Genomic DNA, 27656 nt, shown 5'->3' with positions numbered 1-27656 from the left:
ACCGTACCCCTTGTAAAATATTTTTTAGCCAAGTACCCCCTAACCACTGCAAAGTATTTTAGTTAAGAAAACACATGAAATACAGCACTTTGTCATTTGTGTTTGGTTCATTAAACTTCTGTTTGCGTTGTCAAGGCGACAGTGACTGACGTATATGATTTGGCTCATAACAGGTGGGGGTTCAATGAAAATAAATCTAAAGGTAAATTCAGTTTATAAATGTAAACTTACATTTATTGAAATATATTAAATATTAATATTATATTATATTTATATTATTTCTTTAAAGAAAAACATACCCCCTGGAATGCCTTGAAGTACCCCCATTTGAGAAACAGTGCTGTATGTTATGCACCATGCTTTCATTTAAAATAACAATAACAATAATAATAATAATAATAATAATAATAATAATGAGTAAACATAATTTATTCTCATATTGCTCTTTACATCATTGCCTTTTTTCATGCAATTCTGTGACAATAATCACTGATTCTGACATCCCTAGCTGTGTAATTTTTGTGTTTTACATCTGTACATGTGCAGGAGTGTGGAGAGGAGTAGGAGTGAGCAAGTTTGTCTTGTTTTTTTCTGTATCTTAATATTTGTTTTGAGCATAATTTGTGTAATTGTTGATTATATTGTATTGTTTTATGTTTTTGGACCCCCTCAAAAATGAGATGGTACATCTCAAGGGGCATTCCATAAAATAAACTTCAAGACCTGGAAATGCATGTAAGTTTGAATATCTGCAATGCGTCACGATTTTGTTAATAAGTGAAAGTTTATTGAATAGTTAGTAAGTCTAAACCTGGGCAATCACACAGGAACAGCTACACAGAACAAAATGAATTTTAAAATCAATTTTTTTTTTTTTTTGTTAAAAATCGATTCTTTTTTTTTTTTCAAATAAATAAAAATAATTCATTTTAAAATTTTTGTCATTTTTATTTATTTTATTGATCTTTTTACTTGTCTTTTGGGGCATTATGGCAGCAGAATGATGGTCTAGCTACTGTGTTTTTTTGTTTTTTTTTCCTGATTGAAATAAAAAAAAACGACCAGCAAAAAAAAAAAAAAAGTTATATATATATTTGTTTTTAATATACAAAAATCAGCAATATCGAACAATAGTGAGAATCGCAATTTAAATCAAATCGGCACCCAAAAAATCAAAATCGAATCGAATCGGGACAAAAGCATATTGTCACAGCCCTAATAAATATATATATTTAAAAAACATTAACAAGCAAACATAAAGCTTTATTAGTCCAGGCTCTTTAGAAGCCAGGGTTGAGTTAGATTCAGTTGAATAAACAAGGAAATATTGCTATTTAAATACTTTAAACACAATAAATAAATATATTTATTATGTGTTTAAAATGAATAAATAACTCACTATCCATGAGTTAATTGCAATGAAAAAATGACTATGATTAAATTTAGAAAGGTTACCTGTTTATCACAGGGCCAACACAAATATAAACGAGAACAAACACATTTATACTCACTTTATATTAAGTGAGATTAATAATCTGATAAAAATGAATAGTTCCACAAGCGGAGCTACGTGTGAACACTGTTTGTTGGTTACAGCATAGTATTTAATAATACAGTCCCCTCTAGGCTGGTCTGTCAAGCTGTATGACATGAGTTTGGAGTCTTCCTTGTACAGTCAGGTCTACAGCTTCCATTTGGATAAACTCCAATCCCTCACTCTCACACTTATCCCTACAGGTCTGTGTGCTTAGCCCTCTGCTGTACCTGCTGTATACACAACTGCAAAGCCACTTCAGACTCCAGTGTCATCATAACATTTACTGATGACACTGCTGTTGTGGGACTGTTTTCCCACAATTATGAGTCAGTGAGCTGGTGTAAAGAGAACAATCCATGCTAAATGTATTTTTTAAAAACAACTATAGTGAGCTTCATTCGGACACATCAGAGTCACCTTCATTTATTTATCAGTGACCATCAGTAACAATCTCACAAGATCTGTTCTGGTCTCACCACATCAGTGCTTTCTCTGTCGACTGAGAAACTTTAAGTTCCTATGCAATGTGCTCAAAAACTTTAACATATGCAGCACTGAGAGCATCTTGTGTGAGAGCATCACCATCTGGATTTGAAACTATATGAAACAAAACTTTCTGGCCCTTAAAAGGTAGTCTGTTCAGTGGAATGGACCATTGAAACCACCCTTCCCAACATGATAGACATGAAAACATTGCAGCCTGAAACTAAGAAAGTCCTTCAGCAGTCCATCTGGACCAACCATCAGACCGGCGTTTCTGCTGCCTGAGAGCTAAGACTGATAGGAAGAAGAACTTCTTTCCACAAGCAGTTCACCTGATAAATCAGCAGTAAAGTTCAAATACTCCCCAGTCTGCACAATACCTGCACACTCCATCGAACCACCATCCATTATTCTGGTCAAGTAGATTTTATGTCTTACATGTTTATTAATATTTAATATTTCATTTCTTTTAGGCATATTACATTCAGTTTCTGTGGTAGTACAAAAGTACAAAAAAAACCCCACATATTTCACTGTAAATTACACATCGTATAATTGTGCAGGTGGCAAATAAAGCTTTTCTAATCTATTTATAATAAACTGTTATTTGATATTGTTCAACACTGCTTACAGGACATGATGAGCATATATAAAGGCAAAGTTTGCTTTGTAAAGCCTTTTGCTTGGTGCTTCTGCAACAATTTGTCATCCACTGGGCTTAGTCTAACATGACCCACTTAGCCATCATAGTTTTCCTGAATTAATTATTTAATATCCTAAACAACTCAGTCAACAGCTCAATGATAAAACTGGTGGATTGTGATTTCACAAACCCTTCATAAACTTCATAAAAGTTCAAAACTGATCCATAATGAATAAATAATAACAATACATTTTATTTGAGGGTGTCTTTCTTGACACTCAAGGTCACCTTACAAGATAAAACACAACAAAAAGTCAATAAACACATATTCATAATACATAATACATGTCTGCATTGACTGTTTTCAGTATGCATTAGTATGTCACCGGGATAAACAAAAGTAAGACACTGTGAGGTCATTTATCATTGATTCAGAAATAACATGTCAAAACTCTCAAAAACACTTAAACTTGTAAATTCTAAACTTTTAGCTAAAATATTTCTGATTACATCATAAGAAAGAAATTTAGTATTTCACACACTTGACCCTTTTTAACTAATTTACGGGCTTTAATGTTACACATGAATGAGCTCCTGGAACAAAGGGACAATTGAAAACAGATGTCCAGCAGTCATTGTATATCAGGTTTATTATTTCCCTTGCAGGAGATACTATGCTTTAAGTCCTGATGTACAGGGCCTTTCTTCTTCTTCATGGTATTGACAAGGCTTTACTGTGACTATCCTGTCTGAGCCTCTTGCCTCCAGACTTAAGGGCTAAGACCAAATCTCAAAACAAGTCTGAATGCCGCTTTAAAACATCATGAAGGTAAACAACACCTAAAGAGCTGTAAGTGTGAAATGTAATGGAGCTTCTCATGTTAGCCACACTGTTTCGTTCTGCATTTTTTATGAATCATCCAGGAAGCCTTTGTATGTTTATGGAAACAGGAGACAAACCACTTCCATTATAACTAATCGGCAGACTGTGCAGGGAGGGCAATAACAGGTGGTATTGTTTCGGTTTTATTCCCGTCACAAGAGAATGATTTTTCATGGGATCTACAAACACATGAAATGTGCTATGATGAAGGTATCTGACTGGGTTCTTTGGTTAGTATACAATGATGAAAGCATAATCTCTCAATATGCACAATTGTGAAAGGGAACAAATGTTTACCCAGCTGCTTTTGAGTTTAATTTCAGACTGAAGCTCTTCTTCTTGGGTCCCTGGTGCCATCGTTGAGCCTCGCAGATCTCCTGCAGCTCTTCTTTGTACTAGGTCTTACAGCAACCACAGCGCCGAGATATCCCATACCAACTGTCGAGGCTAGATATTCTTCTCAAATGGCGAAGCTGCCATCGTAATATGAGAGCCTTTTCAGGTGTACCTGAGCACAAGGTCCAATGGGAACCACCTTGCCTCCAAGGCAATGGAAGGCATACAACAATAGATTGTTTCACCGAGACATCCCAGGGGAATAACAGGAAAAGCAGAACATGTGATACACTTTCTTCAATTGTTTTAATCAATGAAGTTGTGCTCCAGTACAAAATATAGTACAAGTAGTTATAAAATGTGCTGCATGCTGTATGTAAAATATTCAGCTAGTTGATTTTTAAATGAAAATACATGTATTAATGCTCGGTTTTGGTGGAAACTGACCCCCAATTCGGCTGTTTTGGAGTCTGACTGAGACCACTAAGGACTCAAAGCTGAGCCAAATGAAACTTAACTTGACCCAAAACAAAGCTGTTATCTGAATCTGGCTCCCTGCACTGGCCTTGGGCAGGCTGGTTATCATGTCTCCTGGGATGTAATGCTGTCTGATGCTCAGCCCCCTCCCTTTCTCAGGCCTGTGGAACTTAAACTGAACTCAGCTCTCAAGGCCCCATTTACATCAGGTGGCACAGATGAATTGGGGAAAGTTCACAGACTCACTGAACGCACACACTCACACACACACTCACACTCACTGTTACAGACACTCCGATTTTTCACTGCCTTCTCCGGACCTCGCCCCTCCCTTCACTCACAGACGGCGAATTAGATGGGCACGCTGCTTGGCTGGCTGCGACCTCCATGGACATCATATATATGATGTCTATGGCGACCTCACTTGGCTGTCTGGGAGACCCCACCCACCCCCTCTCCCATATTGTGTGTTGTCAATCTGAATTTGTGCTGATACTTAGAGGTGTGTTTTTTTTGTTGCATTTTTATCCTTCCCCCTTTAGGTGAAGTGTAGAGATACTTCTTTTTCTTCAACACCCACCCATCCTTCCTCATGTCATCTTTCCTCATTTATAAGGCAGCGCCAGTTAAAAAACTGGCTGCAGGGCCTAAGTATCAGTTTGTTCTGTAAATTTGTCAAATGTAAATGTCTGTATGTCTAACCTTGGACAAGCTGGCTTGAACCTTGAATTTCCTCTCAGGGATAAATAAAATATCTTTGATTTGATTTGATTAAGAAAAACTATAAGTTACTTTATTATTTATTTTTCTGTTGTCATTTATTTAATCCATGTCATTTCAATGTATTTAGGTTTTACTGAGTTTAAAAATTTGACTGTCTCCACTTTGTGTCTTTTTATTGTGCTTTATAGCAACGCAGTAGCTATTATTTTGTGTCTTTTATGAAGCTTTCCTCATTTGAGTGTTGCTTGACAGCAGAGTTGTATAAACTAAAAGTAGAAGTAAAAAAAAAAAAAAAAAAAAAAAAAAAAAGTAGAAGTGATCTACCAATGCATTTAGAACAGGTGTTTCACTAACAGGCTTATTGACCTGCAGTGGAGATGAGCAAATTAAATTAACCTGGTTTAGTGGCTGGTTAGAAAGAGCTGCAGGACTGGACTTCTACTTTCTATTTCTACTTTCTCACCTCGACTTGAAAGAAATTTAGGCTTCATTAAGACATATAACTAAACTCATATTAAAAATGAGTGCTTTTTTTTTTTTTTTACAGCATACTCGGTATAACTGTCATGGTTTGTGCGAACTGAAGAAAGTCACAGCATGAAAATGTAACCAAATAAAGAAAAGATGGAGTAGATAGTTTAGCTGCTCACTTCCTTATATGGTCATGTGCCGTGGTAGGGAGGGCACGAGGCTACGTCATCTACGTGCTGCGGACACCCGGAAGCGCAGTGAAATGTAACATGTTTGAGTGAAATTAGCGGCGAATTATTTAGGTTTGTGATTACAAACGACAAATTTGTCACATTAAGAGACACTGTATTGCGTATCACACTGAAGATGAGTGAAGGTGCTAAAGAAAAGGTAAGGGAACGACAGTTAGCCACTTAGCAGATTTTTAGCTCATGCATTTTGTAGAAGTCTGTGAAAACTAGAATCTTTGCCCATATTTTGTCTCTAAATTCAGGATCCTGCAGCCCTGAAAGAGGAGGGGAACAAACTTTTCAAGGCAGGAGACATGGTGGGTGCTGTCTGCTGTTACACCGAAGCACTAAAGCTGACAGAGAGCCAGGCAGACAGCGCTGTTCTGTACCGAAACCTCTCTGCCTGCCACCTTAAACTGGAGGACTACAGCAAAGCTGAAGCTGATGCCTCCAAAGGTCTGAGAATTATCTCAATATTAAACATATCTAACCTTTCATAATGTCACAAGGATAGGGTTACTTAATACTGTTGCTACAGACTATATACCTGAATGGACTTGGTTAATATGGTTGCAACAACTTGTCATTTATAACATTATGTAGTTCTTAAAAGTTGCATTGAAAGTACAGGTCAGAGATGATTTAAAAAAAAAAAAAAAAAAAGTTATTTTACTGAAACAGGAGTACCCTGATGAAAATCTATTTATGTAAAATGTCTGTTAGAAAATACACCCAAGGAAAAGCAAAGATTGAATATATCTTTTAATTGGACAAGAACATATAGCAAATTTTTGTTTATATGAGAATAAAGTGCAATAAATTGTATTCAATAGCAAACACAACCATACTTTATCTCTACAATAATAGTTATTGTTTGTTACCAATAATATGTTTAAAGTTCACTGACTGCAGTCAATCAGTTGCACAGCGAAAAATGTCACTTGTTTCTGGTACTATTTCATTTTTGGCCAAACAAATCCACTGCTTCATAAAAATGTTGTTGAACTTCTGTACTTAAGGGGGAGCTGGCTTTCTAAACAAGGCTGTGAAATTTTCATTTTTCCCAGTTTCAGCTAAATGTGACTGAAATGCAAAGGATTTTTCTGTGATTTAATATGTCTGCCTGTTTATATCTGGCACTAGGTAATTTAATGAGGAGTCTTCAAACTGAATGGAATCAAACAGTAAAATATATTGAAACAAAGATTACAGGTTTAAGTAAAAGTAGTTTTAAAATGAATTCAAAAGTATAGGTGCATAATAAATCAACTTTGTTAAAGTAACAAGACTATATAATTCACATCTTCAGTTGCTCCTGCAAACAGGTCTTAATATATTTGATGGATGAACTTTTACAATGGTTTTATTTTAAGAACATTCTTGGTATTGTTGCATGAAATACAACTTTGTTTGACGATTTAATATTCATAGTTTATGTCCAACTTTAAGCTGTTTTCTTTTTCAGCACTCAATACTGACCCAGGTGATGTGAAGGCAAGGTTTCGGAGGGCCCAAGCTTTTCAGAAGCTTGGTCGACTTGACCAAGCCTTTGTGGATGCTCAGAGATGTGCCCAGCTGGAGCCCAAAAACAAAGCTTTCCAGGATCTGCTCAGACAACTTGGAGCACAGATTCAGCAAAAGGTAATATATTGATTCAGTTAGGGAGGCTTGCTTTAGAAGCTGAATCCTCACAAATTCCTGCTAATAAGAGTTTTTTTCTTTTCAATCTCTAAAGTCAGCAGAGTTCAACTCCACAGATGCACGTGTGCAGCAGATGTTCTCCCTCCTCTTAGATGCCTCTGCTAAAGACTCAGATCGACAGAAGGTAAGCACATGTAGTATGTAAGGATTAAACAACAAGGAGACGTGCATTAGACAGTTATAATGCACAATGCGGAGTCTAGAACACCACAACATGCAGCAGAGTTCCTCCTCAAAGTGCATTATAGCCGTCTAATGCACGGATCTGAGTTGTTTATTCTGCTTAGACCATGGTCACACACCGTAAAAATTTTTAGAGCAAATTTTTCATTCTTTTTTTTACAACTCTTGCTAAATATGCTAAAGTATAGGAACTATTTCTTATTGACCTTGATGTACTTTTAATGCTAACCAAGCTGTAGCTTGCTAACGTCAAGCTACAGTGCGTTTCTCTCATTCACTTGTCAACAACCAGCTGATCTGAATTAGTTCATGCATGCATTGCCATGGTGACGCCTTGTAACAAAGTGATATTAGTGATTTAACTCGCTGAACTATTTGTGAGTATATACAAAAATAATGTCATTAGAATTATCACTGACTATGGTATAAGTCCTAACAAGTCATCTGTCTTTTACTCTCAAATTATTTTTCTTGATGCATCTATGGAGCTGTATTTCACCTGAACAGTGTTGCACCTGATTCAATCTCAGGCAGTCCAGAATCTGGTGGTGTTATCTCGAGATGAGGCAGGAGCTGAGCAGATCTTCCGCAACGATGGAGTGAAGCTAATTCAGAAACTTCTCCAGTCAAAGCAGGAGGATGTGGTCTCATCTGCTCTCAGAACTTTAGTAGGATTGTGCACAGGACATCAGTCAAGAGTAAGTGTCATGATTCCCTCTAACTTTGCCAACTTTCAAGTCGTTTCAGATGCATAGAAATGTATTGATTTTCTCTTTAAAACATAGATAAGACAGGCAGTGTGTAGTAACCACAGACGCAATATTTCTTCCATTCCTTTAGTTTGTATGCATTCATGCCTGCTCTATTGTTTGCTCTGCTAAAGTTTATGAGGACATAAACACCATGCACAACCACAAGCCCATAATTACTGTGGTGTTAACAATTTATATGAGTAGCTTCACGGCTTTTAATGCACCAATTTGTCCCCAGACTATGGCAATAGTGAATGAGTTGGGAATGGACCAGCTGTGTGCTGTAATGGGGTCAGGCGCCTCCACTGTGTCTCTGGCTGCCTGCCACTTACTGCAGGTGATGTTTGAGGCTCTTACAGAGGGCATGAAAAGAGAGATTAGAGGGAAAGATGAAGCCATACTTCCTGGTGAGTTTTGGACACTGGTGTTGTTTATATTTGGACTAAACTCATAATATTTGAGCTGTAGCCAACGACTTTTTGTGTGTATCAAGTTTCTGTGCTTTAGTCATTTTCTTGTGGAATTTTACACAGAACCATCCAAAGAGCTACGATCGATGTTACACCACCTTTTGGAAATGATGCCAGCATCGAATGTGTCGGGGCCTGGCAGAGACAGCGCCATTAACCTCCTGGTCAAACAAGTACCTCGCAAGTCCATGAAAAACCCTGACAACTCCATGACTTTATGGGTGGTAGACCAAGGTATGATACACACCTGCATACAGTGAAATATCCATCTCATTGTAATGCGCTAATGGAGGTTTAAACAACCCTCTTTGAGATTTTTTTTATTTGTTTTGTTTTTTTTTTAAAAGTCAGTTCCGAAAATTGTATCAATAATAGAATTTCATCCATAACAATGAACGCCTTATTCTTGTGAAGGGCTAAAGAAAATCCTGCAGGTGGCTGGGACCGTTCCCGAGCTCTCGGAAGGACTACCTCTGACAGACAACAGTCACATGTGCTGCTCCGTGCTGCTTAACAAACTCTATGATGACCTGAAAAGTGACAAAGAGAGGGAGAACTTCAGCAAACTGTGTGAAGAATACGTTCAGTGAGTTTTCCTGTGATTTCATTCTTCTTTCTTGAAGCGATTATTGCTTCTGTTAACTGTTTAAATAATTACTATGAATGATTTCTTTATTTTGACATTTTCCTCTGTAGGCAACACTTCAGCCAGTCTGGCCTGGACGCCAAGCTGCGCGCCATCCAGACAGTGTCGGTGCTCCTTCAAGGGCCGAGCGACGTAGGCAACAGAACTCTGGAAATGTCAGGAATGATGGATGCTGTGATTTCTCTCTGTGCCTCCGAAGACGTAACTCACCAACAGGTTGCGGTGGAGGCTCTTATCCACGCTGCGGGCAAAGCCAAGAGAGCCTCCTTCATCACAGCTAACGGCGTGGCCCTTCTGAAGGACCTTTACAAGAAGAGCGAGAATGACAGGATACGCGTGAGAGCCCTCGTGGTGAGTGGTAACGATAGTAGAAGGAAATAATATTTATAGTTAAAGGTGGAACCAACTATTTTCTGTGTGTTGTTATGCAGGGATTGTGCAAGCTTGGCTCAGCTGGAGGGACAGATTTCAGCATGAAGCAGTTTGCAGAGGGATCCACGCTTAAGCTTGCCAAGCAATGCAGGAAGTATGTTTGCCTTTTAGTGAATGTTGAACTTGGAGTCGGTTAAGAGAGATGTGTTACTCCTGATTCTATTTGTTGCCCTGAGAAACGTCAATTGAAATAACAGACTAGCTTTATTTCTCGCTGCATTAGGTGGCTGTGTAATGAGTCTCTCCCCCCGACCTCCCGCCGCTGGTCTGTAGAAGGTCTCGCCTACCTCACTTTCGACGCTGATGTGAAGGAAGACTTGGTGGAAGACAAAAAGGCTCTAATTGCAATGTTTGAACTAGCAAAGGTTTGACCGATTTATTGATTTTATGAATATTTTGTGCTTTCTAAAATCATAAAAGTTTGGTCATAATTTTTTTGCTGGGATGAATATTGTTTATTTTTCCTGTGTGTTTGTGCAGTCTGAAGATAAAACTGTGCTCTTTGCTGTGGGGTCTGCGTTAGTGAACTGCACTAACAGCTACGATGTGGAGAAACCTGACCCTCAGATGGTGGAGCTGGCTAAGTATGCAAAGCAGCATGTGCCTGAAGAGCATCCCAAGGTACCGGTTTAAATGCTCTTTTTGTATTTGCTTATTATCAGGTCTGTGTTTTCTCTTGCAAAGAATGGCTATTTTGCTTAAATCCAGTCTTTTATTTTAGGATGCACCTTCTTATGTGGAGAAAAGATTGGTTAAGCTGCTAGAAGCTGGTGTGGTGTCTGCATTGGTGTGTATGGTCAAACAGGAGAGTCCAGCCCTCACTGAGGCTTGTAAAGAAAGTATTGCAAGGTAAGGATTTTTTTTTTTTTTTCACTGTTCTGTCTGTAGAATTTCTGGTTTATAATTTTGTCATGCAGGGTGTTCTTGGCTTTGGTGGAACGGCAGGAAGACAGAGGCACAGTCGTGGCACAGGGAGGGGGAAAGGTAAAAAAAAAACCACCCTGAAAACACACAACGGAGCCTGCGTGCTGATCCCAGTGTTAATGACTCAGTGTTTCCTGTTCTTCACAGGCTCTGATTCCACTTGCAACCGAAAACACAGATGTGGGAAAAGTCAAAGCTGCTCAAGCTCTTGCAAAAATAGCAATCACATCCAACCCAGAGATTGCCTTTCCAGGAGAGAGGGTAAAAATGTAGACAGTAATGCAGCCCAGTTAACAATATAAATCCCTTCTCAAGCTAATGCTGCCTTGTCTTGTCTTGTTGTTTTGGCAGATCTATGAGGTGGCTCGACCACTTGTACACCTTTTGAGTCTTGAGTGCTCATTGTTGCAGAACTTTGAAGCGCTAATGGCTCTTACAAACCTGGCTGGCATCAGCGAAAGACTCAGGTTGGCCACTAGAGGGAAGTCTGTCCCTATAAACCCACGTATACCCCAGACAGCATGCAAAGTTTATAGATCCTTTTGCTTCCAAAGCTCACATTATTGTAACATATTCTGAAGATCATGGATGCATGAAAGTCTGTAAAGCTGTAACTTTCATAAGTTTTCTGTCACAGACAGAAGATTATAAAGGAGAAAGCTGTACCAAAAATTGAAGGCTACATGTTTGAAGAACACGACTTGGTTCGAGCTTCTGCCACAGAGTGCATGTGTAACTTGGTTTTAAATTCAGAAGTAAGATTTAATATCATTTAATAATATCAGATTTAGTGCAAATTTGAAAAAAAAAAAAAAAGACCTAACAGTGATAGTGATGATTCTATCATCACTGGTTTGCTGTGTCCTCAGGTGCAGAAGCTGTACTTGGCCACAGGGAATGATCGACTGAAGCTGCTTGTGCTTTATAGCGGAGAAGAGGATGAAAGGCTTCGGAAAGCTGCAGCAGGAACTCTAGCCATGCTTACGGCTGAACAGCCTGAGCTTTGTGCACGCATTCCTGGCACTGTAAGAATGCAATATTCTCACATATTGCTGCTGTTCTTTACTATATTTAAGCTCACACATCTGGTTGCCCTGTCTTTTCAGACAACCCACTGGCTCGAGATTATGCAGGCTCTGCTGCTCAGTGAAATATCCGACCTGCGTCATCGTGGTGTGGTCATAGTTCAGAACATGATGCAGGCTGAGAAAAGCCTGGCTGAGATGCTAATGGAGAGCGAAGCTCTGGAGATTCTTTCTGTCCTTGCAAAGGGAGGAGAGGGTGCTCCAGATCCTGTTTCTAAGGTTGCTCAGAACTGTCTGGATAAAGCAGTGGAGTATGGCATCATCAGAAGCAGAGACGGGAGAGAAGAGGGCAAAGGAATCGAGCCCTGAGTGCTTTGAGAAATATTTTTATGAGTGGTTTGATAGAAATGCATTCTTGAATTGCTAATTTGTCATAAATTAAAAGAAAGAAATTTTATTCACAGGTCAAATATGGCATGAGCACTGATCAGCCATAAATCATGACCAATCTTAAAAAAAAAAAAGTCATACATTTCATCTTATAAAAATCTCATGTTCTGCAGGGAAACCTGCATCCTTGCATTGATGTGAATGCTACATCAACACTTTCCACCTTACTTAACATTCCTGTAGACCAGTTACCACATCAGCATATGACATAACTGTATGGACACAGCAAAAACTGCTTGGTAAAGACTTAAAAAACATGAATGTGATATGAACCATTGTTAATGGGATGCAAATCCAGTCCAGTATCGCCAACAAAATCTGCAAGGCCCAAAGGATTATTGCTTATGTTTGTGTTCCAGACACTCCAGGATACTCCTGAATGTTTCAAGCTCTCATGTTGCAGGTCTATATAATGTTATGTCTAATCAGTGTTACCTGTTTTGTAACTTGAGCTTTGACTACTGTCCCATCATTTGCATGATTTTCACATTTTCCAAAAGCGCATCCCCTTTGAAAGGACAAATGATTGTTTCTTTTCACAAAATGGCTATTTGTTGACTATATAAATATTTTATTATTCCCATGTATATCTGTAAGTCCTTTTTACATAATTTAATTATTTTCCTATGTTTGTCCTTACTACTGTTTGGTAAAAAAAAAAAAAGAAATCACATTGTGGTCTTTATATTTAAATGTTTATCACCATTATTGTCATTTCACTACATTCCCAGTGTAGAAGCTATACTGTTCGCTGAGTTTAATCATTTATACTGAACATGGACAGAAAAGTAAAACCTCTGAACCCTTTATTGTCGCAGTTATGTCTTTTTTTTTTTTTTTTTTTTAAACTTTATTTAAAGAAATTGTATAACAATACAGCTTGTAACAGATGTAAAGCTTTCCAGGTACATATAATGCAACTGAGCAGTAAAACTGTAACATAAGAAGGAAGGAAAGAGAAAAAATAACATGAAAACACAAATAAGAGCTAGCACTGTTGCAAAATTAAGTTTTTTAAATATATATATGTGAATAAGTATATATATATATATACACACATTCTGTCCCAGTTACAGTTGTGCTTATATGTATTCATACCCTTTCATTAAAGAAAGGGCTGAATTTACAGCACTCAAATAACTGGAGACTTAAAAAAGGAACAATAAATAAAAATTTGCAAAAATATAATTTTGTAATATAAGACACTGTTTTTTCATTTAATTGATTTGAAGAAAGAAAAAACCCCAACAAATTGGTCCCAGACAAATTAGAGCTCTTTTCTGTTGAACAGTGGGACAAAATATCTGTCAACAGGTGCAGACAGAGGAGCAGAAAACACCTGACTGTAGCGGAAACATTAAAGCATTGTTCAACAAAATAGTTTATGAGTGATGTAATATGTAATAAATTGTCTTACTTGTTTGCTTTTTAAAAAAAAAAAATTTCTATTGAACCAGAAGTAGAAAATAATTTAATGATTTTCATAAAACCTTTATTTATTATTTTAGTCAATTTCAGCTTATTTTAGAGGCAGCTGTTTTTTTTCTTCTTTAATGAAAGGGTATGAATAAATATGAACACAACTGTATGTCTAGTTAACTGGAGTTGCCTCATCCAGTAGCATTACAGCAGCGCATGCGTAGTACGTGCTAGTGTCCCGTTCGCAAACGTTCAACTTTGCGGACAACTGCATCGCTCCGTTTAGATGAGCGAAAGAGGAGAATAAAGCAACACGAAAGTAAAAAATATTGATGAAATGCGCTGGTTTGGGTTTGGTTTTAACGCTTTTGGCCAAATATGTTGTAATGAACGGTTTGAAAAAGGTGGAATAAGCGACCCTGCCAAGGAAGTCAAAGTAAGCGCCCCGACAGAGCTGAGGTGTCGAGAGGACAGAAATGGTTCCTGTTGCTTGAAGACAAAAACAGTCAGAGCAAGTTGGAGTCGAAGAGCATCTTTGCATGTGCATGGTAAGCCATTTACAGAGAAAACATGTTCCTTGAGCAACACCTCTCAGCACCTATAATGTTTCACTTCATTTGGCCACAAACTCGTGTTGTGTGTTTTCCTGCAAGGGGACGGCTGCTGTGTGTGTCTGGCAGGTTTTGAAGCTTCAGCATCGCACCAGTCCTGTGACACTTGTGTTGTAGAGAGGCGAGAATGTAAAGATGCATTCATCAGCGAATCGCATCTTACACTGGTTTTCCCAGATAGGATTGAATCCTGGGACCTGCAGAAGAAGGATAAGACTCCATCGTGGAGCATGAAGATACTGAGCCAGTCAGAGAGTTCTGGTACGAGGTATTTAACATTTTAAACAGTTCATAAACACCAGAAATATGTTCTAACAACATATTTATAATTTTGTTTTTCTTGCATTTTTGTTTTAGTGGATTCAGTTGTTAAATTGCCATTAGTCCCAGGTGGTTTTATAGCTGCAAAACCTCCTTTCTTTCACCGTTTGTCACCACACCTTCAAGTCAAGAACCTCACTCTGGGTGGAGAACATGCCATCCTCCTCACTGTCACCGGAGCCGTTTACACCTGGGGACAGGGCAGGTATTGCATCTTTAACTGCATGTAATGTAAACCTGAGAAATAATAATAAGCTTGTGTTGATTTTTGTGTGTGCATGTGCTCATTTGACAGTCACGGTCAGTTGGGGCATGGGGGACTCGTCTCTGAAGAGGAGCCAAGGACAGTGGAGGCACTCTGGGGCATGCCTATGAACTCTGTAGCTGCAGGCGGCTGGCATTCTGTCTGTATTAGTGGTAAGTGTAGAATAAATGAATGAAATTAAATGAAAAGTACGTTATTAATCCCCAAAGGGAAATAAAAAAGATATGTAGAAGAGTCCTGTGCAAAGAGTTGCATTAAAAAAATGTTTCTTCTCAGATGGGGGAGATCTGTATGTGTGGGGCTGGAATGAGAGCGGTCAGCTTGGACTTCCATCACGAGGTCTGAGGAAAGCCTCACAACAGAAACCCAGCCAGCAAGCAGGTTTGTTTTTAGGGCTGTGACGATATGCTTTTGTCCTGATTAGATTAGATTTTTTTTGGGTGCCGATTCGGTTTACATTGCGATTCTCACAATTCTTCGACATTGCTAGTTTTTGTAGATTAAAAGCAAAAAATAAGTATAAAACTTTTTTTTTTTGCTCATCATTTTTCTTGATTTCAATTTGGAAAAACAACACAGTAGCCAGACCATCATTCTGCTGCTATAACGCCAAAAATTTTGTGATGGATTGTATTTATTAATTTGGAAAAAAAAAAAAAAATCTTTTTTTTTTTTTTTTAACAAAAATTTGATTTTAAAACTGTGAAGAAAAAAAGTCCCGCTTTTCGATTCAATTTTCCCACCCCTATTTGTTTTTGTTAAATGTAAGACATCTGCCTAATGAAAAATCTAAAAATGACCTCCAAAATCTGCTCAATAAAGTGAGCATTAAAACATTAGCCCATACCTTGTATTTACAGCTAAATGTCATTTTCAGTATGTTGCTTGTTTGGATGCTTTAAAGTAATGTCTACTTTTTTCCATTAACTGTGTTGAACAGAAGAATTGTGCCAAGATGCTGACACATCTGGTGCTGCACAGAAACAAGAAGAAGTATTCATTTCCATCCAGGCTTTCCCAGCTCTGTTGGATGTCGCTCCTTCATGTGAACTCAGGACAGTCAGCTGTGGCTCTCGACACACAGCTGCAGTAACATGTAAGAAATCTCTTGAGTAAATAAGTCAACATTGATTACATTAACTTTATTTTATTCATATTAGCTGGGTTTGGATGGGGTTCACGCTCTAATAATAGTGATAAATATACACAATATTTATATTGATTTCAGCCAATGGTGACCTCTACACTTGGGGATGGGGTAAGTTTGGTCTAACAATGTTGAAACTATTTTCTCAGAGTAGTGCTATAAATCAAAATTAAACATGGCAGCTATTAAGTAGTTGTTGATTTTCTGAGCATCTTTCCTTGTGTTATCTTTTCAGGTGAATACGGCCAACTTGGACATCAAACACTGGAGAGTTCAGATGAACCTCAGTGTGTTGAGTTTTTCAAGACTGGACAAATGCATGTTGTTGATGTAATCTGTGGACCATGGAACACTTTTACGGCAGCTGTCAAAGAAGAAATAACTATAAACACACCACCAAAGCCCCTAGATTAACTCTGAACTTCTGATAAAATACCAGGAAGAACAAAGTACTTTGACACTTTGATTAAATATGTGCTTTTATATAGTATTTTTTAATTATATAAAATAAACATACTTGATGAAGTCATTTTAACTATAGATGTTACAAAAGCAGTTATATTTAATACATAAAACAGTAAAATTCACAGGAAACATAATTTAAGGCAAATATCTAAAATTGTCAGTTAAACAAAACATCATAAGAAATTAAGAGAGATGCATTTCCAGAGCCCATGAAAGGTGTTCACAGCACAATCTTGAAAGAACTGTGGAGAAATTCATAGAAGTCATTAGGGTGAGCAAAATGGTTGGTAAAAATACATGATGGTGAAAAAAGCAATCAGATTTATGATCACCTGACAAAATCTGGTGATCTTGAAATGACATGTTGAAATTCAGAGAGATTCACAGTCCCATCCTTGTCAATGTCTGACTCCTCCAGAATCTAAAGTCAAAGGAAACCACAATTAGGCTCATGGATCAAATCGATTTAAGTTAGTTTGTATAGCACCTTTCATACAAGAAGCAGCTCAAAGTGCTTTACATATATTAAAACAACAATTAAAACAAATAGTCAAATCATCATTCACACACACATACTGGCACACCCCCAATCCCACGGTGCATGATAAAGTTTCTAAAACGATCTTCTGTCTCTTTAACCGATAAAATAATAATGGCAAAAGAATAAACATAAAAGAGATAAAATCTGGCTTGGCAGACTGTTAGGAAATAATATCCTGGGGATCCTTTCACACCAGGGGCCAGCCCACCCAAAACCATAGGGCGTGTCACCACTGGCATAGCCACAACTCAGGGTTGGCCCCAATCCGTACAGCCAAATGGCTGCAATGCAAGGGCCAACCTGTCAGAGGCCATTCCCATGGTAACGACCCAGCAAATTGAGTAGGCAAGGCCCCCAGCGTGGCGGATCCCCATGAGGAAAACACTGGAGTAACAGAACTTAACAAGCTCAAACAAGACTAAGACCTACAAGGAAACAGCTAAGAACACAAAATAAATTAATGCATAATAAAAGTGAGCATAAGAATAAAATATTTAAGGGTTAATATTTTAGGCTCATGGATGCATCAGGGTACCACACTGCAGCAACATGTTACAACCTGCTGACTCCTTGAAATAAAAGCACCAGTAAACTTACATTGTTGATGAGCTGTGTCATTTCTTCGCTTGATAGTTCGTCTGCCTCACCAGTCAAGCAGCGAACCAGCTTCTTCAGATCATCAAAGTTGAGGGTTCCATCATCATCGAAGTCTGGAAATGTCAAAGTAGCCATTACACAGATGGGCAACTTTACATATACAACTGATAATTTTGCTGATTTATTTACCAAATATACGAAATGCATAGTGGGATTTGATTTCCAGAGTAGCTGAATCGCTGAAGGCACTCAAGAGATCCAAAAAGTCCTCAAAGGTGAGACTTCCATCTTTCTGTTCAGATGTTGAGAATACTAAGCAAATTCTCTTCCCGAAAGGGTTGGCCTAGGAATAAGTACAAGGGTCAGGACAGTTCACAATTTTCATCAGCTACTTCCTCCTTAAGATAAATGTAAAATATTTTGTCACCTTAAGCTCAGGAAGAGTTAGGATTGTTTTCATTGACACTCTGATATTTAGATTTTTTCTCTGTTCTTTAGGTAGAAGTTCAATGAATCTCTTGTGAGCCCTTAAAAACACAACAGCATCCAAGTTGACCATGAACGATAATACACTTAAAGATTAATTGGACTAAACTTGTATACATCTCTGTACTCACAGAAGAATTTCTTGTTTTGTCAGGAAGGTCAGCTCCTAAAGGTAGATGTAGATATTATTAGACAGATAGTGATAATTGATTTAACCGCAAATTGATCCTTTTTCTTGGGTATATGTTGCCACAGCATAATGTCGTATTGTGTAAGGATGTTGTCAATAATGTTATGTTTAGTTTAAAATTATTATAATGGATATGTAAAAAGTAAATGGTACTGTTAATGCTGCTCCTCTGATAGCAGTCATGTTTCTTATTAGAGTCTCGGTGTTTACGTATATGAACTGTTTTCTACGTTTGTCGTCCCCTTTATGTCAGTAAAAGTGCAACACAGTGAGCGCTTACCTGGTACTCTGACAGCAGTTCCTTCCCAAGTTGACTTGCCGTAGTTCCCATCTTGAAATCGTCGTCTTAAAAATGTCCTTCTGGGGTTTTTTGTAAATAAATCACCGAACTAATACACAGCTAAAATGTTTTGCTTTGCTTACTTCCGGTTTCTAGCCAGCTTGCCCGAGTTCCTCCTCGGTGGAACTACGTAACGGTTTCCATAGTGATGCACTAAGGTTTTTTTTTTTTTTTTTAAAAACAGTTGCTAACAGAGCTAATATGGTTTAGTTAAATTAATTCAGTTTGGCTGGCAATCCAGTATAGGTTTAGTGACATGATTAAAATTTAAAATTAAATATAAGCGTTACAAGATTTTTTAAAAATGTATCAATACTCCAACTAAGTCTAACATTTTGTCTTCGTGCATCCATGTATGTATGTATGTATGTATGTGTGTGTATGTGTGTACGAAGCCTGAAATTTATCAGTTTCTTACTTGATACTTTTTTATTTAGAAAATTATGTCTATTTTTCCTCACTGCTGAATAAAACCAATTAAGCTTCACATCATTGTCTCCAGGTTTAATTTAGTTTTAAACAACACACCAACATTGGAGCATTTTACAAAATAAAAAAAACTACCATTCAGAAAGCTGCTTACCAGAACGAGTACTTTAAAAGTTTCTTTAAAAACCTGATAACAGAACCCTTGCTTAATGTGTTAAAGTATAGAGAAAACCACATGACAAAAACATGTTTTCAGGTGACCTCAACCCACAAATATCTAAACTGTAATCAAATTAACAAGAAAAAAGTAAATAATATGCATCTCAGAAATAAATGGGAATCTTGTCAGATGATCAGGTGAGGATCATGAGGCAAACTAAGCTCCTGGGTTTGTCTCCCACTCTGTTGTATCTGGAATTTTAAAAAAAGACAGAATTCAAATTCAGGCACTTTTTCATTTTACTAAAATAAAAAGACATTTTTATTTTATACCTGTCATTTTTGTTCCCTCTTTGGTCTCAGCTGGAACCCCAATGCCATATTCATTTTCACCAGTGATTCTGAAGAAGTAGATTCCTCCCTCCTCCAGGTCAAACACCTTATAGGACAATCTGCGGCATTTGTCCGTGAGTCTTTTCCAACCTTGTCTGCTAATGTCTCGTATGTCTACAATGTAATTCTTCACAGGGGCACCTCCCTCATTTTCAGGAATGTCCCAGGTAACAGTGGCAGAGTTCTTGGTAACATCTTTGACTGTAATATGAGTTGGGGGACCAGGTGAATCTAAAACCTTCACATTCAGGGTTAGAGATGCTGATCCAGTAGCATTTTGCAATTTTACAGTGTATTTCCCAGAATCATCACGGGTTGCCTGTTCCACTGTGATGGAGGTGACACAACTGCTGGTATGAATAAGTCCTCTGACTCTCAGATCTACATTTGCTTTTTCCCATGAAACACTAGGAGCAGGCTTGCCTGTGAATGGAACAGTCAATATGAAGGAGCTGCCATATTTAACAGTCAGGGTTTTCCTCATCTCAGGGTTGATGTCAAACCTGGGCTCTTCTTCTCTTTCTGTGACAACTTCCGGATCTGTTTCAGGGCTGGGCTCACTCATACCAATCTTATTAATTGATCTGACAATAAAGACATATTCTGATCCTGTTGTGAGTCCAGTTACTGTAAACTCTGTTTTATCTGTGCTGTGGATGCCAACAGTCCAGTCTTCCTCTGTGGACTTTCTGAATTCAACTTTGTACCCTGTAATTGGGGCTCCACCATCAAACAAAGGTTTGTTCCATGTTAATGTGATGGAGGACCTGGATGAATCTTTTATAGTGGGCTTTGCTGGAGGGGAAGGTAGAAACTTTGGATCCTCTGCCAGAGTAAGAGGAGAGGGTAAACTGGGTTCACTTAGACCAGCAGCATTTTCAGCAAAGACTCTAAATTCATACTGAAATCCATCATGCAGGCCAGAGGCTTTCACTCGTAAGTCATAGACTGATTTTTTATTGACCCTGACCCAGCGAACTCCTTGCTTGTCCCTTTTCTCTACGATATAACCACTGATGCGGCTACCACCATCAGAGGCAGGTCTCTTCCAGCAGATAGTCATAGCCTCTGAGGTAGCACTTGTTACCGCAACATCTGTTGGAACAGATGGAACAGTGTAGGGATCCATGGCTTTGATTGGCTCACTTTCCAAAATCTCACCTTCCCCATATTTGTTCACTGCCTTCACCCTAAACAGGTATTCATTTCCTTTTAACAGCTTGGTTATCTTACACGTAGTTGCCATCATGTCACCATACACAAGGGTCCATGCAACGCGACTGGTCTCACACTTTTCGACAATGTAGTGCATGATCTCAGCACCACCAGTCTCATTAGGAGGCCCCCAAGTCAGCGTGCATTTTTCTGCCGACAGTCCAGATACTTCCAGAGGTCCAGCAGGTGGGCCGGGCCGGTCCAGCACCTTGCAGGAAATAACCTTTGATGTGGTACCACCTGTGTTCTGCAGGGTCAGAGTATATTGTCCAGAGTCTTTCCGAACACTTTCTCTAATAAGAAGAGAGGTATGTGCTTTTGTTGCAGTTATCTCAACCCTTCCCTTTGTGCCAATATTTCTTCCATTTTTCAGCCAAAAAACAGTTGGGTTAGGGCGGCCAGAGATGTCAGCTTCTATTCTTAGTAAGTCGCCAGCTTTGACAACCACCACCTGTTTAAATCTGTCACCCAAGATCATTTTGGGTGGCTCCACATCATGCTGCACTGTAATAGGTCCGGTTGTGTCAGAGGGTGCACTGAAGAGCTCAGCTGCATTCTTTGCAGTAACACGGAAATCATATTGTTTACCCTCAGTGAGGCCAGTCACTTCCAAGAAGGTGTCCAGTAAGTTTGTGAAATTGCACTTAAGCCAGCAACTCTCTGGCAGTTCTTTGCGCTCAACAATGTAACCAGTTATTTTAGCTCCACCATCATATTCTGGTTTGTCCCATGACAGCGAAACAGAGGTGTTAGTTATGTTTGTGACTGTGAGGTTGTAGGGGGGATCACACTGGTCCCTTGCTGCCACAGGTTCAGAGGACTTACTGCAGGGTCCAACACCTGCCATATTCTCAGCACAGACCCTGAATTCATATATCAAACCCTCTTCCACATTTGTCACCTTGTATTGGTTCTCTGTCACTGGGCTTCTGTTCAGCTTTGTCCATAAAATACTGCTTTGATCTTTGCTTTCAATATGATAACCGATAATAGGGCTTCCGCCGTCTGTGTCTGGTTTGCACCAAGCAATGACCATCGTAGACTTTGAGGCTTGAACAACATAGAGATTGGTTGGTGGACCAGGTGGTTTGAAGGGATACTGGGCAACAACTGATTCTGTTTCAACGAACTGGCTCCTTCCATAGCGATTCTCTGCTGCAACACGAAATTGATATTCAGTGCCCTGTGTCAGGCGGGAAATTTTGATTGATGATCTTGCAACAGTGGCTGACACAGTCTGCCATATTGTGCTCCCTGTGTCTCTCTTCTCAACAACATAATTAGTGGTTTGACATCCGCCAGAATAAAGTGGAGGCTGCCATGACAGAGACACAAAGTCAGCACTCACATCATCCACACTGAGGTCAATTGGTGGTCCAGGTCTTTCAAAAACATTCACAAAGATTTCAGCTGATGTGGTTCCAGCAGAGTTGGACAGGGTAACCTCATATGTACCAACGTCAATCCTGGATGCATCTTTAATAATGATCTGAGATGTGGAATCAGATGTGTGCACATTTACCCTGCTAGTCTCTTTTAGTAAGTTTCCTTCTTTTTTCCAGACTACTGTTGGTGGTGGTACAGCTCTGAATGGGACATCAATCTTCAAATCATTTCCTGCCTTCACACCAAATGTGTTGGACAGAAGACTAATGACAGGTCCTTCACTGGTATCTTTTACTATAACAGGTGCTAGCAAGGACTTTGGTTCACTGTTTCCCTTTTCATTCACAGCAGTCACTCTAAAGAAGTACTCGTTTCCTTTCGTTAACCCATTAATGATTACTTCTAATGTTTTACTCGCTGAATATTTTGTCCATGCATCATCTCCCTTAACTTGCATTTCTACAATATAACAGGTGATTTTGCTCCCTCCATCATGATCAGGTTTCTCCCAAGAGAGTTTTGCACTACTGGAAGTGACATCACTGACTGTGATTTTTCCAGGAGGCAAAGGAGCCTCAGACACTTTAACGGGCCCAGGGGTCTCTGCTGGTAATCCAGTGCCAAACTCATTTACAGCCAGGACACGGAAATAATAAAAACATCCTTCCTGTAGATTGTCAATCCTATAGGAATTCCTCACACAGCTGCTGCAGACACTTGTAAAGGCCTTCCTTGCCTCTTCTCGCTTTTCTACAATGTAGTGGGAAATCTTTGCTCCTCCATCAATAAGAGGGGGCTCCCAGGAGATGGACACAGAATCTCTTTTGACATCTTTTACCTCTAAATTTGTTGGTGCACTTGGAGAGTCCAACACTCTAACGTTAATGAATGCCGATTTGGAACCGCTGTAGTTCTCAGCCATCACCACATATTTTCCACTGTCATTTCTGCTGACGTTCTCTATCAGTAATACAGTATAGGAGCTTGTTACCTCGATTTGAGCACGTTCACTTATTATGCCACCTTCCTTTGACCATCTGACCTCCGGTTGTGGCTTTCCTCGGATGGAAACAAAGAGACGCAGGGTAGAACAGGCTCGAACATTGAAAATTTTCCTTAAGGTAGAGTCCAGCTCAATCTCAGGTAGTTCAGCTTTCTCTGCCGCTATCACAGATCCGGGTAGATCCACATGCTCTCCAACACCAGCTGTATTCACTGCACGTATGCGAAACTTGTACTCTGCATTTTCTCTCAGTCTTTTAACGGTGTAGTTTGTGTCCTCAACACCAGTGCTTGGTGTGCATGTAATCCATTCATCTTCTGCTGCTTCTTTCATCTCAACAACAAATCCACTAATGACTGCTCCTCCATCATAAATAGGCTTTGACCAGGTCAGAGACACAGAACTGCTGGAATAGTCTGCCACTTTGGGGTTGGTGGGTGGACCAGGAGGATAAGTTGCTTCACATATTTTGATATACTCACTGGGCTCACTGGGTGCACCCACACCAGCTGCATTTTCCGCAAGAACTCTAAACTGATAATAATGTCCCTCTGTTAGTCCTGTACATCGGAAACGCAAGTCATTCAACCTCCTCTTGTTGCATTTTGTCCATCGGATGCCCTCTTTATCACGTTTCTCCAAAATATAGCCATCAATCTCAGAGCCTCCATCACTCTCAGGCCTTTCCCATGCCAACACAACAGAATCTCCTGTCACAGCACTGGGTGTAGGTGTAGATGGTGCACTAGGTGTCGTAAAAGGATTTTGTGCAACAAAAGGTTCAGATTCCAGAAACTCACCGACACCATACTTATTCACAGCTGCTATTCTGAAAATGTATTCTTTGCCAGGTACAAGTTTAGTCACTTTGTAACTTACAGCTTCAACATGAGGTTCTACTGCTGTCCAAGTAACACGGCTGCTCTCCCTTTTTTCAATGATATAGTGGGTGACACTGGCACCACCATCATTTAAGGGGGGGTTCCAGTAAAGATTGCTCTTCTCTGCACTCACAACTTTAACTTTCAATGGTCCATCTGGAGGACCAGGTCTGTCTAAAACCTTCACATTAACTGCAACAGATGTGGTTCCACCACTGTTGGTGAGGCTCAAAACAAAGCGGCCCCCATCTACCCGAGTGCAGTCACGGACAGTGAGAGTTGTGTGAGTGAGGGTGTTTTTTATTTCCATTCTTGGAGTGACTTTGTCAATCTCTCTTCCATCTTTCAGCCATGTTACTTCTGGAAGAGGTTTCCCAAAGTAGTCACCATCAATAACAAATGTCTCCCCAGCCTGAACGACAATAGTGCTCTTGAACTTTGGATCAACAACAGCTGTAGGTGCCTCAATAAGATCCTGAGCAAGAATAGTTATGCTTTCTGAGGGTTTACTCCAAACACCTGCCCCATTCTTAGCAGTGACCCTAAACTCATAACTTTGTCCTCCTGTCAGGCCTGTGACAGTAAACAGATTCTCAGTAACATTAGTGAAGTTTGCCTTCATCCATCTGCCATCTGGGAGCTCCTTCTTTTCAACAACATATCCTGTAATACTGCTTCCACCATCATACTTGGGTTTTTCCCACTGAAGTGTGATATTCTCTCTTGTTACAACCACAGCTTCGGGTTTACCAGGAGGATCACAGGGGTCTCTTGCCACATAGCATTCAGATGTCTTGCTACATGGACTGAGTCCAGCAATATTTTCAGCAAAGACTCTGAATTCGTACTCAATGCCTTCCTCCAGCCCACTGGTTTTGAAGCGAGCATCAGGTATAACAAACTTGTTCAGCTTAGTCCACAAAATGCTGTTTTTCTCCTTCCGCTCAAGGTGATAGCCAACAACAGGACTGCCTCCATCTCTGACTGGAGGATCCCACTCAACCACCATGTTGTACTTTGTCACAGTAGACACATGGGGGGTGCCAGGAGCAGCAGGAACACTAAATGGATATTGTGCCATTACAACCGGGGAGGTGATTGCCGCGCTTTTTCCATACCTATTTTCGGCAAAAACTCTGAATTGGTATTCACTTCCTGTCTTCAGTTTGGTTGCCTTGATTGTGGTTCTCACTGTTGTTGCTGACACAGTCTGCCACTCGGTACTTGTAGTTTCCCGCTTCTCCACTACATAATTGTCCAGCTGACACCCTCCTGTGTATTCAGGTGGCCCCCAAGATATGACAACATAGTCAGAACTGATCTCGTCAATCTTCACAGGTCCTGTGGGTGGATCTGGTTTCTCAAGAACAACAACAGTGACTTCTCCTGTGTAATTTCCAGCACTGTTGCTTGCTGTGATAGAGTACTGACCAGAGTGCTCCCTGGCAGCATGTCTGACATGAAAGATTGTTAATGATGCTTTATTTAAAATCTCTAGCCTTGATGTTTCTTTTACTGCTTGACCATCCCTCTTCCATTCAATCTTTGGTGCTGGGTGTCCAACCACTGGGATTTCAACTTTTAGATCTTCACCATTCTTAACAGTGAATGTGTTAAAAGTTATCTGAAGTTTTGGCTTAACAGCATTTTCTTTATCAGTAGCAGAGGCAGACTGGTTCGATGGGTCATTTGCTTGATTTCCTGTGAAAGAGACAAGCATTAACTAAAAATGGAACATAAGATGAAACTGTTGCAGAAAGAAATTATACACGTGACTGTAACAGCTTAATTTGTTAATTGAATTCTATCTGAAGTACAAATACTTATTTCTTTGCCAAATCAGAGTGCAGGAAGGGTTGGCTCTCATCTTGTGCTGTTAAATTTTATAATACTTTGTATCAAGGTTGAGCTCAACCAAAGCAAAAGCCCATTCAATTTTTGTTGTGGACTGAGATCACCTCTGTTATAATGGTGACCTAAATCAGCTTTAGTTGATAATGCACTCATCTACTATCAGTTTATTTTATGTGCCACACCTAATGAGTATTTAGAAAATTAGCCAAGAACAAACAAACAAAAATACTGCAAAATATTTACTAATAGTACTAGAAATTGGTCAGTTTACTATTAATAATGGAATGAGAGATGCTAGCAAAATCATAACAAATCACCTAAATCGTAGGTCTTAAGTTAAGTTTTGCTATCATATGCTCAAAATTGATCATGTTTTAAATTAAATGGAGTTTAAACATGTATCTAAGCCACATAGTAACAGCATGAATGTACAGCATACCTTGTACAAAGGGCATGGGGGATGATGAAGCCCCTCCTGTGATCCCTGTATCAGAAGTCTGAGTCATATTTATATTTGGACTCTGAGCTTCTTCTTCAGCTTCATCACTCATCTATAACATGTTAGGGTTTGAGACATTAAAACAAATAAAAATTTGTATTCCATAATCATAATATTCACTTCTCTCTCTTTAAACTACTTATATAGATGATGAAAGTACCTTTACCTTTAAATTAGCTAAACAGTCATCAATTACAACAGTGTTTTAAAACTTTAACCCAGTTTGTAGGTTATCTAGGTTGGAGTGATGTGTTACAAACAGAAACAGTTGATGGTGTTAAAAATAACTTGAGTTGCAGTGAAGCGGGCAACCATCTGCTGTGCCAGATACATTAACACTATTATCACACTCCTAAAACTTTCGTTAAATATTTAACTTTAAAAGGTCACTACAAGGAAAGGTCATTCAAACAGAAATGATCATTAAGTTACTAAAATTCATTCTGTATTATCTGACAATCACTTTAAAGACATCATTGCTTTAAAATGAACCAACTACTCACTTTGTCTTTGCTTGCTGCCATTCTTTGTCCTGGTTGAATTTAAGTTTTGTGTTAATCAAAAATCCTGTTTGCTGAGAGTCAGCTGAGAAACATTGGGTGGGAGAGTCCCACAGCTTGAGCAGACATTCATAGCTCTGCCTGTCACTGCCTGCTTTATCTGCAAGAGCAGTGACTAAAAATAAAATAAGCATGGAGCCGGATTGGCCAGCTGTTCATTCTTTCAATGTTAACTTACACTATAGAAGCCAGAAATGTTACTCAGTAATTAAATATTGTGCATTAAATGAAAACGAATCACATATAACAGTTAGCTATCTTTTGGATCTTTTAGCTGGTTTATATTTTTTTTTAGATATAATAATAATAATAATAATAATAATAATAATAATAATAATAATAATAATAATAACATATGTCTTTTTTTTTTTTAGAGTTTTAAGAAAAAAAACTGTATGATAAACTTTTACTTGTCAGAACCCACATTAAAAAGCAGATAATTTGTTCAATAAAAAACATGTGCAAATGAAAAGAAACTAAATGTGAAATACGTGAATATTTAATAAAATGTTAACATGCTAAATTAAAT

At 38.9% G+C, this 27656-nt stretch overlaps 4 protein-coding genes across 4 annotated transcripts; 2 read left to right on the top strand and 2 right to left on the bottom strand.

The window, feature by feature from the left end:
- The first annotated feature begins 5804 nt into the window (after positions 1-5804).
- On the top strand, positions 5805-12991 carry unc45a (unc-45 myosin chaperone A). Its single transcript, XM_079247559.1, has 19 exons — positions 5805-5943; positions 6047-6239; positions 7249-7424; positions 7519-7608; positions 8198-8365; positions 8658-8826; positions 8953-9123; positions 9304-9475; positions 9586-9886; positions 9967-10061; positions 10191-10332; positions 10448-10588; positions 10689-10816; positions 10885-10951; positions 11039-11152; positions 11243-11358; positions 11529-11646; positions 11761-11916; positions 11998-12991. The coding sequence occupies exons 1-19, from the start codon at positions 5920-5922 to the stop codon at positions 12283-12285; spliced, it is 2829 nt and encodes a 942-aa protein (XP_079103685.1). The 5' UTR covers positions 5805-5919; the 3' UTR covers positions 12286-12991.
- Positions 12992-14122: 1131 nt separating this feature from the next.
- On the top strand, positions 14123-16543 carry rccd1 (RCC1 domain containing 1; the record flags this gene model as incomplete). Its single annotated transcript, XM_079255480.1, has 8 exons — positions 14123-14333; positions 14439-14657; positions 14754-14922; positions 15013-15134; positions 15259-15363; positions 15923-16078; positions 16211-16240; positions 16365-16543. The coding sequence occupies 8 exons, from the start codon at positions 14123-14125 to the stop codon at positions 16541-16543; spliced, it is 1191 nt and encodes a 396-aa protein (XP_079111606.1).
- Positions 16544-16580: 37 nt separating this feature from the next.
- Positions 16581-18995, bottom strand: cib1 (calcium and integrin binding 1 (calmyrin)). The gene is made up of 7 exons (XM_079255492.1): positions 18689-18995; positions 18350-18384; positions 18160-18259; positions 17922-18075; positions 17733-17845; positions 16927-17015; positions 16581-16836 (listed from the first exon to the last, which is right to left on the bottom strand). Exons 1-7 carry the CDS (start codon positions 18737-18739, stop codon positions 16815-16817), a joined length of 564 nt encoding a protein of 187 aa, XP_079111618.1. The 5' UTR covers positions 18740-18995; the 3' UTR covers positions 16581-16814.
- Positions 18996-19236: 241 nt separating this feature from the next.
- LOC306766191 (titin-like) lies at positions 19237-27211 on the bottom strand. The gene is made up of 4 exons (XM_079253824.1): positions 27071-27211; positions 26508-26619; positions 19670-25915; positions 19237-19588 (listed from the first exon to the last, which is right to left on the bottom strand). Exons 1-4 carry the CDS (start codon positions 27089-27091, stop codon positions 19554-19556), a joined length of 6414 nt encoding a protein of 2137 aa, XP_079109950.1. The 5' UTR covers positions 27092-27211; the 3' UTR covers positions 19237-19553.
- Between the last annotated feature and the right edge of the window lie 445 nt (positions 27212-27656).

The sequence above is a fragment of the Telmatherina bonti genome (genome assembly GCF_933228915.1).
Source record: "Telmatherina bonti genome assembly, chromosome: 2".
NCBI lineage: Eukaryota > Metazoa > Chordata > Actinopteri > Atheriniformes > Telmatherinidae > Telmatherina > Telmatherina bonti.
The sequence above is the reverse complement of the archived record's forward strand: the minus strand, read 5'-3'. Positions and strand labels throughout refer to the sequence as shown.